The 16180-nt window shown below is 40.7% G+C and overlaps 1 protein-coding gene across 1 annotated transcript in view; it reads right to left on the minus strand.

Moving 5' to 3' along the window:
• Positions 1 to 16180, minus strand: part of CD9 (CD9 molecule) — a 56700-nt gene that overhangs the window by 5538 nt on the left and 34982 nt on the right. Inside the window, exons 2-3 of the mRNA XM_069106077.1 lie at positions 15242 to 15344; positions 744 to 841 (exon numbers count right to left, since the gene is read on the minus strand). Coding sequence (XP_068962178.1) covers positions 744 to 841; positions 15242 to 15344 — 201 coding nt within the window. The remainder of the gene's footprint in view (positions 1 to 743; positions 842 to 15241; positions 15345 to 16180) is intronic.

Raw genomic sequence — 16180 nt, forward strand, 5'->3', positions numbered from 1 at the left:
ACATAAAAGTAGTTAGAGCATGGGATTTCAGTATATGTTCTGTACAGTTCTAAGCATATCCTTGGTAGAGTTCTCAATCAGTCCTGAAACAAAGGAGAATGGAAACCCTAGGGAATGGGTTTCTGGGGATACAAATAATTAAGTCACATGTCAGGAGAAAAAGCAAAAATATTATAGTAACAGTAGCATTAAAAGTGAGAAAAAAAGCCAAAGACTTAGAAGAGATAAAATACAGATAATAGGAAGTCATCTTTAAATTGATATTTATAAAAGCATGGCCACATTTTATTTGCAAAGATCTTAAATCTTGGAAAAAGGTAAAGGAGGTGATAGATTCTGGGACGAGTTAAGGGAACTAGAATTATTTTCAGTGAAGAGAGGAAAAAGATACCTGTGGATTCAGGGAAAAAAAGCAAACGTGGTCTTCAAAAAAAGAAAAAGCAAAGTTCTGGCACTTAGTTGCCTAGAGGCAGCCATGGGATAGATTTTGGAAGGAAAGAAGAGAAAAACAGTCACCACCAAGGAGAACTAGATATAACTAAGCTGACCACCCACCACCCCCATCTCTTGTTAATAGATATGAAGGTCTACCAAAAGGGAAGAGAGTGCTAGGGAGATACTGGGATAGTTCATTTCCTTGGAGAACCCTATTCCAAGCCAAAGAGGGGTTCTGTGTCATCCGTGCCTGGATGGGACACAGGATTAAAGGGGAGTGATGAGACAGTTTGAAAAAGGACACTCACCAAGCCCAACATGCACTGTGACTCCTGCACGGCCCCACAGCAGCCTAGGAAACCTACCAGCATCATGAGGGCACCAGCCCCAATCAAGATATAAACACCTAAGAGGACAGAGGAGAGAGAAGAAAAAATACACTCAATCACTCCTTAGCACAGCTCTGCAAATTGTTAAAAAACAAAACAAAAAAAACATCTATTGGCCTGGCTGATTTTGTACACTAGGCCCAAGGAAAATGCATAGTGAAATAGCAAGAATATTGCATTTAGAGGCTGAAGATATAACTGGATAATCCTGGTCAAATTAGTGAGTTTCTTAAGTTCTTCTTTTCTCTACTGTAATGTGAAATGAGAATGGTATCAACCATTTAAAAAAAAATAAGACACCTTAGGATGATATGGAGAATACATGTCTCCTAATTTGCCAAGGAAATGTTTAACGATCAAGGGAGGTGGTTGGTGTATTAAATTTCACAAAAGATATCCTTTAGGACTATTATGGTCTAACCAGATTTAAGTGGTATAAGTCTTGTAAAGTGAAGAGTTGTCATCTTCTTAAGACTGTAAATTCCTAGAAAATAGGAATAGCTTTGTGTGTGATGTTCTTTATAAAGCACCTTATACAGGATCATAGTTAAGGAGGTGCTTGTCAATGCAGCTAGTGGATAGAGGGCCGGACCTGGAGTCAGGAAGACAGTAATTGGCTGTGTGACCCTGGACAAGTCACTTAACATTTCTTGGCCTCATCTGTAAAATGGGAATATCAATCACACCCATCTCACAGGATTGTTGTGAAGATCAAATGAGATAATATTTGTAAAGCACTTTAAAGTGCTAATATAAATGCTAATTACAATTATCATTAGTGTTTTTGTTGATGAATTTTTAAATTTTTAAAAATATTTTATTCCCCCCATTACATGCAAAAACAATTTTTAACATTCATCAAAAAAAAAGGTTTGAATTCAATATTGTATCCCTCCCCCTCCCTTAGGGACAGCAAACAGTCTGATATAGGATACAGATGTGCAATCATGTAAAACATATTTCCATATTAATCATTTTGTGGGAAGAAAACTTTAACCAAAAAAAAAGGGAGAGAGAAAGAAAGAAAAATAGTATGCTTCAATCTGCATTCAGAGCCATTAGTTCTTTCTCTGAAGGTGGATAGCATTTTTCATCATGAATCCTTTGGGATTACTGTGTTACTGTGTACAATGTTCTCTTGGTTCTGTTCATTTTACTCTGCATTAGTGCATGTAAGTTTTTTCCAGGTTTTTCTGAAATCTGCCTTTGTCCATCCATCCGTCTGTCCTTCCTTCCTTTAAAGGCCAGGCAATTGGGGTTAAGTGACGTACCCAACATCACACAGCTAGTAAATGCCAAGTCTCTGAGGCCAAATTTGATCTTGGGTCCTCCTCACTCCAGGGCCGTTCACAGCACTACCTAGCTGCCCCCTGTTTGTCATTTCTTACAGCACGATAATATTCCACCACAATCATATATCATAACTTGTTCAGCTGTTTCCCAATTGATGGGCATCCTCTCAATTTCCAATTCTTTGCCACCACAAAAAGAGCTACTATAAATATTTTTGTACAAGTAGGTCCTTTCCCTTTTTAAAAATCTCTTTGGGATACAGACCTGGCAGTGGTATTGCTGGGTCAAAGGGTATGCAGTTTTACAGGCCTTTGGGCATAGTTCCAAATTGCTCTCCAGAACGGCTGGATCAGTTCACAACTCCACCAATTCATTAGTGTCCCCAGTTTTCCCACATCCTTTCCAACATTTATCATTTTCCTTTTTTGTTACATTAACCAATCAGATAGGTGTGAAGTAGTACCCAGATCAAGTGATTTAGAGCATTTTTTAATGTGATTCATATGATAGCTTTAATTTCTCCATCTGAAAATTGCCTGTTCATATCCTTTGACCATTTATCAACTGGGGAAGGACTTGTATTCTTATAAATTTGAATCAGTTCTCTATATATCTGAGAAACGAGGCCTTTAGAGATACTTGCTGTAAAATTTTCCCTCCAGTTTTCTGCTTTCCTTCTAATTTTAGTTGCACTGGTTTTATTTATGGAAACTTCTAAATTTAATATTATTCATTTTTATGATGCTCTCTATCTCATTTGCTCCTAAATTCTTCCCTGACCCACAGACCTGACAGGTTAAACTATTGCATACTCCCTTAATCTGCTTATGGAATCACCTTTTATGTCTAAATCATATGCCCATTTAGATCTTATCTTGACATACTGTGTGAGATGCTGGTCTATACCTAGTTTCTGCCATACTATTTTCCAATTTTCCCAGCAGTTTTTGTTGAAGACTTGAGTTCATGTACTAAAAGCTTGGATCTTTGGGTTTATTAAACACTAAATTGCTTTGGTCATTTACTACAAAGTAATGTGACCCTAATCTATTCCACTGATGCACCACTTTATTTCTTAGCCAGTACCAGGTTGTTGTTGATGAATTTTGAAAATGCTGGAGGATGTGAGAGAGGAAAACCCTGACCTTGGAGTGCTCTACAAATGAAGACACCCATTGGTTTGGTAGAGTACTATCCTTCATAGAGGCTGGAATGTGGAGATGACAAATGTGCTACTACTCAAATTTTTTAAATGGATTAGAGTATTGCTGTTCATTGTCTGAGTATAAAGACTCAGGTACGTCATTTGGGATGATTGTTATAATCTAATACTATAATCTCACATTTATGGAGCACTCTAAGATTTTTCTTATAGCCCAGTGAAGTATTGTTCCCATTTTACAGATTTTAAAAAAAGAGGTTCAGAAAAGTAGAAGAAGATTGGACTAGATCAGGCCTCAAGGTCACACATGGACCTCTAGGTCCTCAAATGTGGCCCTTTGACTGAATCCAAACTTCACAGAACAAATCCCCTTATTCTGTTCTGTGAAACTTGATCAAAAGGCCACACTCAAGGATCTAGAGGGCCACGTGTGGCCTCAAGCTGCAGGTTCTCCATCCCCGGAATAGATGATCTCCAAGGTCCCCTTCTAGCTCTAAAAGGGTTTATGTTATTTTATCTGGACTTAGGCATGTTTAGAATGGAAAGGCTTCTGTCACTCTCACTGGGTCATGAATGTCAGAGTAGAACTTGGTGAATAACACTATTAAAGGTGAAGAGGTAAAGGGATTTGGAGAGAATGTGGGGGAAGCGGGTGGGTGGCCAACACTGCCTGCCTCATAACAGAAGAAGCACCAAGACTGGTGGGGATGAGCTCACATCTGCCCATGCTCTGCCAGAGAGCAAGGGAAGAAGACTCTGGAGGACCCAGATTTTATATTTGTTCATCTTGCTAGGCTATTATGTATACTTTTGTACTCAGAGGTAGGGAAGACTGCCATCAAGTCCAAGGTTTATTCAGGCTACACATCCAATTGGGTGGCAAAGGAAGTCCTAGAATACAAACAGATCAAAAAGTCTCATGGGACTGTTGACTATTTTGATTTGAACCTACATTATGTAGAAGATATTGGGAAAAGGTTAAAAAAAAAATTCTGACTTTTAGCAGGTCCAAGAAATTGAATATGTGATCTCATTGGCAAAGGGGGCTCCTGTTGGAAGCTTCTTCTACCACTGCCAAATTGGCATCTTCTCCTTAACTCAAGAGTCTTCGAAGGTTGACTGGGCACAGGGAGGTTAAGTCCTTTGGTCACGGTCACACAGGCAACACTTACTGAGCCATCTACTCTGTAGGTATCTTTTTTGTTCCTGTTTATATAGATGTTTCTACAAGCTCCTTAAAGGCTGGGAGTTTTTACTTTTTTTTCTTAGCCACCAGTACTAGGACTAGAACCCAGATCTTCAAGACTCTATGAACATGGTGTACTGCCTCTCACGAATATACAGAATTAAAGTTAAAATGGTAACCTCTAACATAGGTAGTGTTGAGATTATGACACTAGGACCATATGGTCATAAAGATAAGACCCAGAGGGTACCTCAGAGCTTTTTCTAAACTAACTCCCTCATTTTTTAGATGAGGAAGCCAAGTTTGAGAGAGGTGATTTGCCTGATCACGAAGATTAAAAAGCACAGCTGGTATTTGAAGCCAAGCCCTCTGCCTTCCAGTCCTGTGCCCTTGTCTCCATCCAGGGCTACCTTTCTTCAATTGCTTTTTTCAAGGGCTTCAAGCATTTATACACATGCACACACACAATATTATATATATATAAAATGTTCTATACATATAAATAAATATATTTATAACCACTTCCAATTTAGGGATAGAAAAAACGTAAGCTTGAGAATGGACTTATTTTTTTTTTAAAGCAATTGGGGTTAAGTAACTTGCTCAGAGTTACATGGCCAGTTGTTTCTGGGTGGGTGCTAAGTGTCTGAGCTCGGATTTGATCCCCAGGTCATCCTGACACTGGAGCCGGTACTCTTACTCGCTGTGCTACCTGGCTGCCCGAGAATGAGAATGGACTTATTCAACATCAGCAGACAGGTTAGTGATGGTTCTCATCCCCACTCTACACACCCAGGCCAGAAAGCCCCAGGCCTGTTAGTTTAGTACAGAGCCACAGCTCTGCTTGAATTTGAAGAGAATGACTCTGAAGTGGAGGGCCTATAGCCAAGAATTCACACTTCCTCTGCCTTCATGGACCACCACCCATCTAGAATGATGTCAAGAAACTCAGGGATACTGTAAAATACTAGCTAATTATGGTTATAATTTCCAGACAATCCCAAGGTTGAATGACTTATGTGGGGGAGGGGTACAAACCCAGATTACATCTAAATGTTGCGTCTCTTAGATTCAAGCTGTATTACCAATAGGTATAAACTCTGCATCACAGGAACCAGTACAACCACACAAAAGATCATATCTGCTAACACTTTATGGCTTTATATGGTGAAGAAAAAATGTTTTCCTCAAAATAATCACACAACACAGAGAGTACAAGTATTATTTCCATTTTAAAGAGGATGAAACTAGGGGCTCTGCGAGTTTAACTGATTTTCACATTTACAGAGCCAGGAAATGTCAGAAGGCAGGATTTGAACCTAGGACTCCTGACTCCAAGTCCAGTGCTCTTTTAGCTATTACTAACAAGGCTTCTGGCTTGGGAGTTAGGAGGCTGAGGGTCTCATCTCAGTGATGCTTCTGACTTGGTGACAGTCCCCCAGCTCAGCGGGGTTGGTGCCTTTTCCTGCTTCTACCTGAGGCATGGAAAGGATGAGTTGAGTCAAGGCATTCCACAGTCTGGCTCTCATCTCCTTATTCGGCTGTTTCACAACAATCCCCTCCATGAACTCTACATTTCCAGCCAGACTGGACAAGTAGCTACTTCCAGAACTTGACATTATGTCATTGTCTGCCTCCAAGCATTTAAATAATGCCCTCCCTTACCCCTTATGCTCGAAGGCTCAGATTTCTTGTGCCTTTCCAGATCTAGGCCCTACTTCTGGGTGCTTTCCTTCCTCAATCAATTTTCATTTCCTTATTTGTGGACCTGCTTCTACCTCTAGGACAAGTTAAGCTTCTAGAGGATCAAGGATATCTGACATCCTTTTATCATTCTTGGATTCCTGGAGCTGAGCACCATCTCTTGCACAAACTAGATACTTAAACATTATTTATTGAATTGAATGAAAGGTGGTACAGAATGTGTGAAGTCAGAATGACCTTAATTCAAATCCAACCTCATATACTTAATAGTTGTGTGACCCTGGGCAAGTCACTTGACCTCTCTGTATCTCAACTTACCTATAAAACAAGGATAATAATAGTACCAACCTTCCAGGGCTGTTTTGAGGAGAATACAATAAATTTGTGAAGTGCTTTGCATCATCTTAGAGTGCTATGTTAATGTTAGCCGTTATTCATAAAGGGAGTGATTAAGAAATTAAAAATGATTTACAATTCCTAATTTGTTCAAATTCCATTTTCTATAAGAGAGACCGTGGTTACAGAAGAAGGTACTAACAGAACCTCTGAGTGTCTAAGGTTCACCTACCCCTCTTATTTGCACATCTATTCTAGTGGTTATTAAAATCAAGCATAAGGTTTTTCTTCGTGGGGTAGGAGAGCAGAAAGAGTATTTTCTAACCATAGATGCAACTGTCTTAATGGTTCTCTGATATTTTTTTACTTAAGAGCGATAGGACAGGTTGGTGGTGAGGATGGAGGCTTTTTTTGGTCAGTCAACAAGAACTTATTAAGCACTCCACTATGGGTCAGGAACCATGCTAAGTGTTAGGAATACAAAGAAAGATAAAAGCCAGTCCCTTCTCTCAAGGAGCTACCAATATGATGAGGGAGACACTAGGGAAGCCACTACGACCAAACAAGATATAGACAGTATACATTGGGGATATTCTTGGAAGGAAGGCACTAAGATTAAGGAGCACTGGGAAAAGCTTCTTCCAGAAGGTAGGACTTTAGTAGAGACCTGAAGGGAACCAAGGTGGTAGATGAGGGAGAAGAGAGTAGTCAGTTTGAAGGAGCTTTCTCAGGTGTGAGCCAGATGTTTTTAGCTGGAGACACCAAACTATATTGTGGCCCAACTGGAAACAGGCCCCCACTTAAAGCCTTCAGAGTAGGGCTGGGTTTTAAAATGGGCAGCTTATTTTGCCTCCATGAGAAACTCCACCCTTATTTTCAACCAATAACCCTCAGGATCAGCAGGCAATGACAGGCTGTTACAGTTTACAAAACAAATGCATGTTAGCTTTTTGGGTCTGACTCATGGAAAAAGTCATCTGTCGCTGAGCATTCTCTCCTCTAGGATTACAGTATTAACCGCTGGAACAACCAGTGTTGTTTATCCCATTCTTGCAAGCAGGAGCTTCAGGCCTCACACACATTTCAGGCATTGAGATGAGGAAAACTTGGGTGTGACAGTTATGCAATGCAGAAATGACCATCACACCAGGATATAGGTCTAGTTTTCTGAGACTCAGCAAAAGGAAAAGAAAATTTCCTACTAGCTCCTCCTGACAATCACCCCCTCCTCACTTCCCTTCACTGAAATGGTACTTATTGAACTGTGCAAAGGGAATTCCCAGATTACCTAGGGGTTTTTGTATATAAATAAAACCAGGAAAGCCTTTGAGCTCTACCTGTTTGGAATGATTACATTTCTCATTTCGTTCTTATCAGAAATTTCTCATTTCGTTCTTATCAGAACTTATCATTTCATCAGAACTTATCATTTCTTATCGAAATTTCTCATTTCGTTCTTATCAGAGAAGCACATGTTGGGACCGAATCTGGAAAACCACTTTATATTTCAGATTCTCTTGATGCCAATTTCTGTCATAACAGGCAAATTCCTTCTTTGAAAATCAGTATCCTTAGGGGGCCCAAGGGGATAAAAATTTAACGTCTCTTTCAGATGCCCCAAATATCTATTGCCTGTTCAGGTCAAAACACAATTTTTTTTCCCCCAATGACAGCAAACTCTTCCCTAATCCCTATACATTTATCCCAAGCATTTTCTGCCTGACCCACCAATACTAAGAACTCTTTCACCCTCAAAGGTCTCTAGGTAAGAGCAATTGTTGCTTTCTTGCAAGGTATAAAAAACATAGAATTAATTGCTTGTATCAGCTAACCACAAGGCACCCAGCCATTAGCATTATCAGTGTCCAAACCCTTTTCACCAATTGCTTGAGTATGAAGGCTTGCTAACCACAGATATCCTGCTGGGCTTCCTGGCAGGCCTGGTCCCCACCCTAAGAACTCTGGCTGTTAATGTCAGTGATGGGTTGGCTACTCAGTGAAGCCTTGGGGTGCTATTACCAGCTAAACAGTCTGGGATATGTGCTGGGGACAAGGGTATTGATACACTTGTGCCTGGATAGCTACACTGCTTCCTGAAGCAACTCTCAGCTCCCCTCTGCCCCCAGGCCAATTTATGAGATTCTCATTCTGTCTCAGCACGCATAGAAAGCATTAAATAGATGTTCTGACAAGTTATTATCTGAGCTTCTCTGAGTGACCTGTTCTGGTCAACTAAACAGGAAACTGTTCCACTTGAACAGCGGTCATTCTTACCACCTGAATAAGCACAAGTCGGAAGTCCTTCCTGTTGGGGTCCCAATTTATTTATTTATTTTGATTTTTGGAGAGCAATTGGGGTTAGGTGACTTGCCCAACGTCCCACGGCTAGTTTTTTGTGTCAAGTGTCTGAGGCCAGATTTGAACTTAGGTCCTCCTGACTCCAGGGCCGGTGCTCTATTCAATGTGCCACCTAGCCGCCCCTGGGGTCCCAATTTATCAAGATAGGGTAGCTGCTACTATCTAGAGTGAAGGGAGCTGTGGCCAGTCTGGGAGCCTGTGGGTTTATTTCCATGGGAGAAGACCTGTAAGAAATTTCTACAAACTATTTGCTGCCTAAAATGATGATGGGGGTGAGGTTATAAAAATAGCCAAGTCTCTCTGGCAACTCTACTGTACAGTTTAATTTTTTAAACCTTTACTTAATTGCCAAAATATTTCAAACCACAGTCATGCAACATGTCTTGTTATATGAAATGTATTTATTATTCACCCCAAGATAATTAGCTGAGACTGAGACAGTTTACCGTTATCCCAGTCACAAATCAACTACTTCAGCCATGCCCAGGTGAAGACTGGCAACTGGCATGGGTGGTGAAGAGAGACTAGCAAAGGGCTGGCAGACAAGATGTGAACACGAGATCAAGTGACTAACCACCAGGGTTAGCCTATGGCCACATCCTACCCAGTATGATTCCCCATTACCTTCATTCACACAAATGGCCACTGTGGCTTATCTGATAGGGAGCTGGCTTCAGATTCAAGGTCTGCCTATGACTCTTAGTGGCTGGGTGACCCTGGGCAAGTCACTCTTACCTCTTAATTCTCTAGACAATTCTCTAAAGACTAGACAATGCAGAGAAAGTGCTGACTTGTAATAGTAGAAGGAATTCCCTGATCATTACTCTTCATACTCTAGAAAGTGGCTGCCTTACAAAAAACTTCAATCTATCTAAAGAAGGTGGTGACTGAAAAATGGTAGTTGTGATTAGCATAGGAAAAGATGATGGTGATTGTGACACTGGTGATGCAGGGATATTTTTCAACAGCAATGACCTGTCACTTTTTGGTTTTTTTTTTTTGGTGGGTGGAGGAAGATTCTGTTCCTATATTCTTTAATAAATAATTCTTTTTTTTTTTTTTTTGCTTTTTGGAGGGGGGACGGGAGGGCAATTAGGGTTATGTGACTTACCCAAGGTCACATGGCTAGTAAGTGTTAAGTGTCTGAGGCCAGATTTGAACTCAGGTCCTCCTGACTCCAGGGTCAGTACTCTATTCACTGCGCCACCTAGCCACCCCCTTAACAAATAATTCTTAAACAGTTTGCCTATCTGAAACAAGGGATTGGCTTAGATGATCTTGAAGATGATCTTCCCAGCTCTAAATCCCAGGAATCTGTAAGATTTTCTGATTTGTTCCTCAATTTCAGGCAGAACAACCAGCTCTACAATGGCTAGTCTAGGGTTTTGGATCCATGTGCTTAGGCTGGTATGAGCTTGAGAAACAAATTTGCATTCCTCAAAAGCTTCTTGGTGTAGCTCACCATCACATAACCTTCTGCATGCACACAGCCCTAGGCAGTTAGCTGATCTGCCTAGTTTGGGCTGCTGGGGAGGTGGGGGGGGGGAGGGGGCTGTATCACAGTTTCCTCTCCATGAGTGACATAAAGGATCAGATTCTTGACTGGCTCAGTTAGTACCCTTTCTCTTTGAGGCATTCAGGGCCATTGGCCAGCTGGAGGCATTCCCTGCATCGACTTGATGTCTCCAAGTGCAAGGGAAAAAGGGCCCTGCACTCAACTTGACACATATGACTACCTTCCAAACCACAGGGGAAAGGCTTCATGGGAAGGGAATAAGCATTTATATAGTACCTACTATGTGCTAGGCACTTTATACAAATATTATCTTATTTGACAGGTAACACTTGATGGATAATATTCTCATGTTTCCATATAAGTCTCCATCCATTCCTTCCATCTTACAAAAACATTAAGTAGCCAAAGTACATTCTAAATCTGCTCTGGTCAACAAATCTAGCCAGCATCCAGGCCACAGTTAACAAAATAAACATCTGGCTGGCAGCAGCAATCAGAATGGGGAGGTTATTCACCATGTAGGGAGTACAATGAAAGAATGAAGGGACTCTTTGGGGGAGGAGGTAGAATATCAGTATGACTTTGGACTGATGTAGGGAAAGAACACTGAAATGGCTCCTGATCTGTATTTGGCAATTCTGCTTTCCCTAAAGGAGGGATCAGGGAAACTCAAGAGTTGGAAAGAAGGAAATGTGCATTTATTAGGTACCATCTACAGTATGTACCAGGCACTGTGGGAAGTGCTTCCCAAACTTTATATTTATGAAATAATCAGGTAATCCTCACAATCACCTTGTGGGGCAGGTGCTATGATTATCTCAATTCTATAGTTAAGGAAACAGAGGTTAAGTGACATGCCCAAGGTCACTCAGCTACCAAGTAGGAGGGCTTCCTGATTCCATGCCCAAGGCTTCACTAACTCTAAAGAACCCAAAGGGCCATCCTGGGCCAACCTGTAATTGTACAGATGTCTCTTCTAATATCCTAGGATCCTAAATCTAGAGATGGGAAGGTATAAAGTCTCATTCTCTCATTTCAAAGATGTGAAAGGTACAGGAGATTAAGACTTTGCCCAAGATTACACGGACAGTAAAGTGAGTATCAGAAGCAGGATTTGAACCTAGATCCCTTGGCAGAGGTTCCCAAAGTGGGTGATGCTGCCCCCTGGGGGGTGCTGGAATGATTCAGGGGGATGGTAGTAGCCTCAGGTGCAACTGGGGGACACTGAATAAAAATAAGGGGGTGGTGGAAGCATGGGAGAAGATAAGAAAATTTTGAAAAACCATTTGTACATGTTCCATCTGTCGTTTAACAGAGTTAAAGTCGAAGTAATTACATTATTTTCCAAATAGACACACAAAATACAAGTTATAAACAATCAGTGGTCAAGTCCTGCCCACAGACCTTAACAAGCAAGTGTTGGCAGATGAGTGTTTTCGGCACTGTTGGGAAGCCAGCAAACATCGGCACAAATACATGTGTGTAATGACTTGTTTACAATATACTATATGGTTCCATGATGAAATATTCTGTCATCAGAATTGTAGTGCAGGAAAAAGATAGAAGATATAAGAAGGTGGTGCCTGAAAAATGGTATCTGTGATTAGCATAGGAAAAGATGGTGGCAATCATGCAGGGAGATTTTTCAACACCACTATCACTTTTTTTTGGTGGGTGGAGGAAGCTTCTATTCCTGTATTCCTTAACAAATAATTCGTAAACAGTTTGCCCATCTGAAAGAAGAAGGGACTGGCTTAGCCATAGGTTCCCAAGGTGGGTGATACCTACCCCCTGGCAGGAAGGGGAATGAATTTACAATAAATTATTAAATTTAAGATGCCTAATTTTTTTTTGGGGGGGGAAGCAGGGAAGGCAAAGCAATTGGGGTTAAGTGACTTGCCCAGGGTCACACAGCTAGTTAAGAGTCAAGTGTCTGAAATCACATTTGAACTCAGGTCCTCTTGACTTCAGGGCTGGTGCTCTATTCACTGTGCCACTTAGCTGCCCTGTGATGCATAATTTTTTAAAAATGTATTTTATATAGTTTTTTGAAATGATGCAAATTTAAAAAAAAATTAAAGGTTTAAAGAAAGTAGATTTTCAGCAAGTGCTGAGTAATTTTTTTTTAAAAAGAAGACGGTAGGTCAAGTGAGTTTGAGAACCTCTGGCTAGAGTCATTGGTCTTTCTACTGCTTCCAACACCCAATAAATTCTGTTTGAAGACCTAAAATTAGTAGAAACTCATTTTTGTTGTTTAATTGTTTCAGTTGTATCTGACTCTTCATGATTCCATTTTGGGGTTTCCTTGGCAAAGATATTAGAGTGGTTTGCCATTTTCTTCTCCAACTCATTTTACAGATGAGGAAACTGAAGTAAACAGGATTAAATGATTTGCCCAGGGTCACAGTTAGTGAGTGTCTTAGGTCAGATTTGAACTCACAAAGGAGTCTTCCTGACTCTAGGCCTGGGGCTCTATCCACTGAGTCACTAGCTGCCCTAGGAACCTGCTACCTACTTCTAATTGTTAGGAAATCTGTCTCTATGTCTCCTACTCAATGTTCTTGCTGCTGCCCTCTGAAGCTAATCAGGACAAATTGAATCCTGATTCCACATGACATCCCTTTAAATACTTGGACATTATTTCTGGCTAGAAAGGAGGGATTTTTTTAAGGGCAAAACTGCTGTTCTACAGCAAAAAAAGATTATTTGCCTCCCAACCCCACCCTCTACCTCCAAAGATCCTGCAATCTCTCTTCCCCTATTTCCTTTTAAGTAACCTCTTTGTAAATTCTTCTCTTGAAGCCAACTGTACAGGATGGTGTAACAACCCTCCTGTGGCCTCTCCCTCTCTCTCTGTTACTAAAAACAAGCTAGGACACTATGGAAACCTGTTCTCTTAAAACTGGTTTTCTGACACTGTGCTCACTCCTCTATTTCACTTTCTTTTGATAGTGGGTGGTACACCCTAAAACAAAACAAAAGACAAAGCTGTTACGCCCCAGCATTGAGTCTTGTTTGGAATGCCACCAAACAGGCTGCGTGAACAGACTCCTTCCTGCTCCAACCAGGCCCAGTGGAAAGACCGAGTCAAAACTCATCCTGTCCCTGGCTGAGGGGGAAGAGAGCCTCTGTCCACCAACACTGCTCCCCCTCTTTTAAATGGCTTCTTTGGTGGGTGAGACGACTTGAAGCTCTACAACAGCATTGTCTGAAAATTAAGAAGTTTCTTTTTGATTTTTATAAATGAAGCCACCTATTCAAAACACTCAGCAGAAAAGAGAACATTCGTGTTTTACTTGGAAGCCTGGAAATCCAGTTTGATGGCCCTCAACCAACATTTAACTCTGCCTTACACCTTCTGTTTGTGTGAGGCACTCCATTACATGATGCTTTTTCCACAGTATTTTGAAGAGCTTATAAAAGGGAATGAATTAAAATAATGGTGAAGCTTGGCTCCAGAAAACAGTTGAGAAAATGCACCTTCTTCCCTTCTCTGCAGAGATGAGTATCAGTTTTGCTGTACTGCTTTCCACTCTGTTCCCTAATATCTTATTTTAGAATCTTTGTTACAAGGGGTGACATGCTTGGTGATGAAACAGCCATAAAAGTAAGATTTTAAAAATGGAAAGCTCTGGGGTGGAATTGGGGGACACACACATATCTATGCAGGAAAAATCTGGGTTTTTATTTATTCAAATGTTCCCACACAGTTAGGTGTCAGGATGGATACAGACTTAGACACTTACTAACAGTGTGACCCTGGGCAAGTCACTTTGTTTCCTCAACTGTAAAATGGGGATAATAATACCAGGTGTCCCTAAAGTCTGGACACATAGGACATCTCATTAACTATGCATATTTTCAAGAAATGAAATGAATGAAATTTTTAACATCATTTTATTTAATTAGCATAAATGAGATTTTATAGGAAGACATAAACACATAGGAAATCCCATTAATTAGTTAAATTAAATTAATCTCATTAGTATGGAAAATAGTCTCTAATAGTTAATGAAAGTTTTTATTCCATATGAAATTGTCATGGCTAAAATTTATGCTAATTAAATAAAATGTTGTTGAAGATTTCATTCATTTCATTTCTTGAAAATATACATAGTTAATGAGATTTCCTATGTGTCCAGACTTTAGGGACACTCTGGAGTACCTGTCTCCCAGGGCTGTTATGGGGATCAAAGGAGATGATACTTGTATATAGTGCCTGGCACATAGTAGGTGTTTAATCACTACTTGTTTCTTTCCTTCCTTCCTTTCTTCCCATGTGCATTTAGATTTAAAATCTTGACCATGCACTATAAAGCAGCTTGGAAAACAAAGCCCATGTTTCGAGCCTGAATCTGAAGTCTACATTCTTGGGTTTTCTGATTTATTACCACTCGACGGCTTGGGGAACAAGTCTTACCTGGGTCTTGGGTGTTCTTATTTGAAGCAAATGGTAACAACAAAGTCTATCTGTTTCCCTCCCTCTTTGGGTTTTGGTCAGTATAAGTGAATCAAATGAACTGAATTCTCTGAGTAAATGGGCAGCAGAGTCACGAGGAGATGTTCATTAAGGAAGGATTTTTTCAGCCTTTGAGGCCCAAGCTGCCTTGCTATAACCACCTTAATACTTCTGACTCCAACTGCCCCCTACTCAAGCTTAACTGGAAAAATAATCCTTCTGTTCCCAAGGCCTACCATTAGCCAAACTCTATGATTCCACAGTAGTGAAAGGAAATAAAGTTTCTATTACCTGCTAGTAAGCACAGTTAGCTGGAGAAATCAGCTCTCCTAATTCTTTCCCTGAGAGATCACTTCTCCACAGTGGAGAGCTTCCCATTCTCTTTCTCCCTTTCCGGTCTTACCTGTGTAGAAACTGGAATTGTTTTCATCCTGCTCAAAGATACTCTTCGTTTGAGAGTCAAATCTGAGCCATAGGCCAATGGCAAGGACCGCAATTCCTGCGAGCTATAAGAAAGAAGACACACCCGTATTAATAGCTGTTATTGGGAATAACCCTCCTGTACCCCAAACTGTTAAACTTTCAAAGTGCTTTGTGCTTAGTCAGCGTTCCTTACCACACTCCAGGGAAGATTATCGGTCGCCAAATTTTACATACAAGATGGCATCTACTAGGTGGAACTATGCAAATGAGGGTGAACATGGTGATCCTAACTCCCCATTATAAGAAGGAACTGAATATCAAAGAATTAGCTTTGTCCCTCCTTGCCTCTCCCCTGCTCACCTTATCTCCCACCAGTAATCACCAAATCCATGAGCCCTAAATGAAAATATTTTTTTTCCAGCTAGGGACCCAGTAAATATTAACCAATGAGATGATGTTTGCTCAGATGGAAGAAATCATCTTATTTTAAAGATGGATAAACTGAGCCACAGGAAAAATGGGGGATGGCTACCTTGCCCAGGGAGTAGAAACCGGAGTTTCTTTAGGTCAACAGGAGAAACACTGAACCAAATTTTCTAGGTCTCTGTGCTCCACATCACCTGGGTGCTGGTACATTAGAGATCTTTACCTAAAATCTCAACAGTTAGGTGGCCCTGTGGATAGAATACAGGGCCTAGAGTCAAGAAGACTCATCTTCCAGTTCAAAAAGCCTCAGACACTTAACAGCTGTGTGACCCTGGGCAAGTCACTTAATCCTACTTGCCTTGTTCTTCATCTGTAAAATGAATTGGGAAAGAAATGGCAAACCACTCCAGTATCTTTGTCAAGAAAACCCCAAATGGGGTCATGAAAAATCAGACAGGATTGAAGTAGGGCACTCTCAAGTCACAGCCTCAAA

This window comes from Petaurus breviceps, unplaced genomic scaffold, assembly GCF_028583685.1.
Source record: "Petaurus breviceps papuanus isolate PSGF00001 unplaced genomic scaffold, PetGlider_PUasm1.0 78, whole genome shotgun sequence".
Lineage (NCBI taxonomy): Eukaryota > Metazoa > Chordata > Mammalia > Diprotodontia > Petauridae > Petaurus > Petaurus breviceps.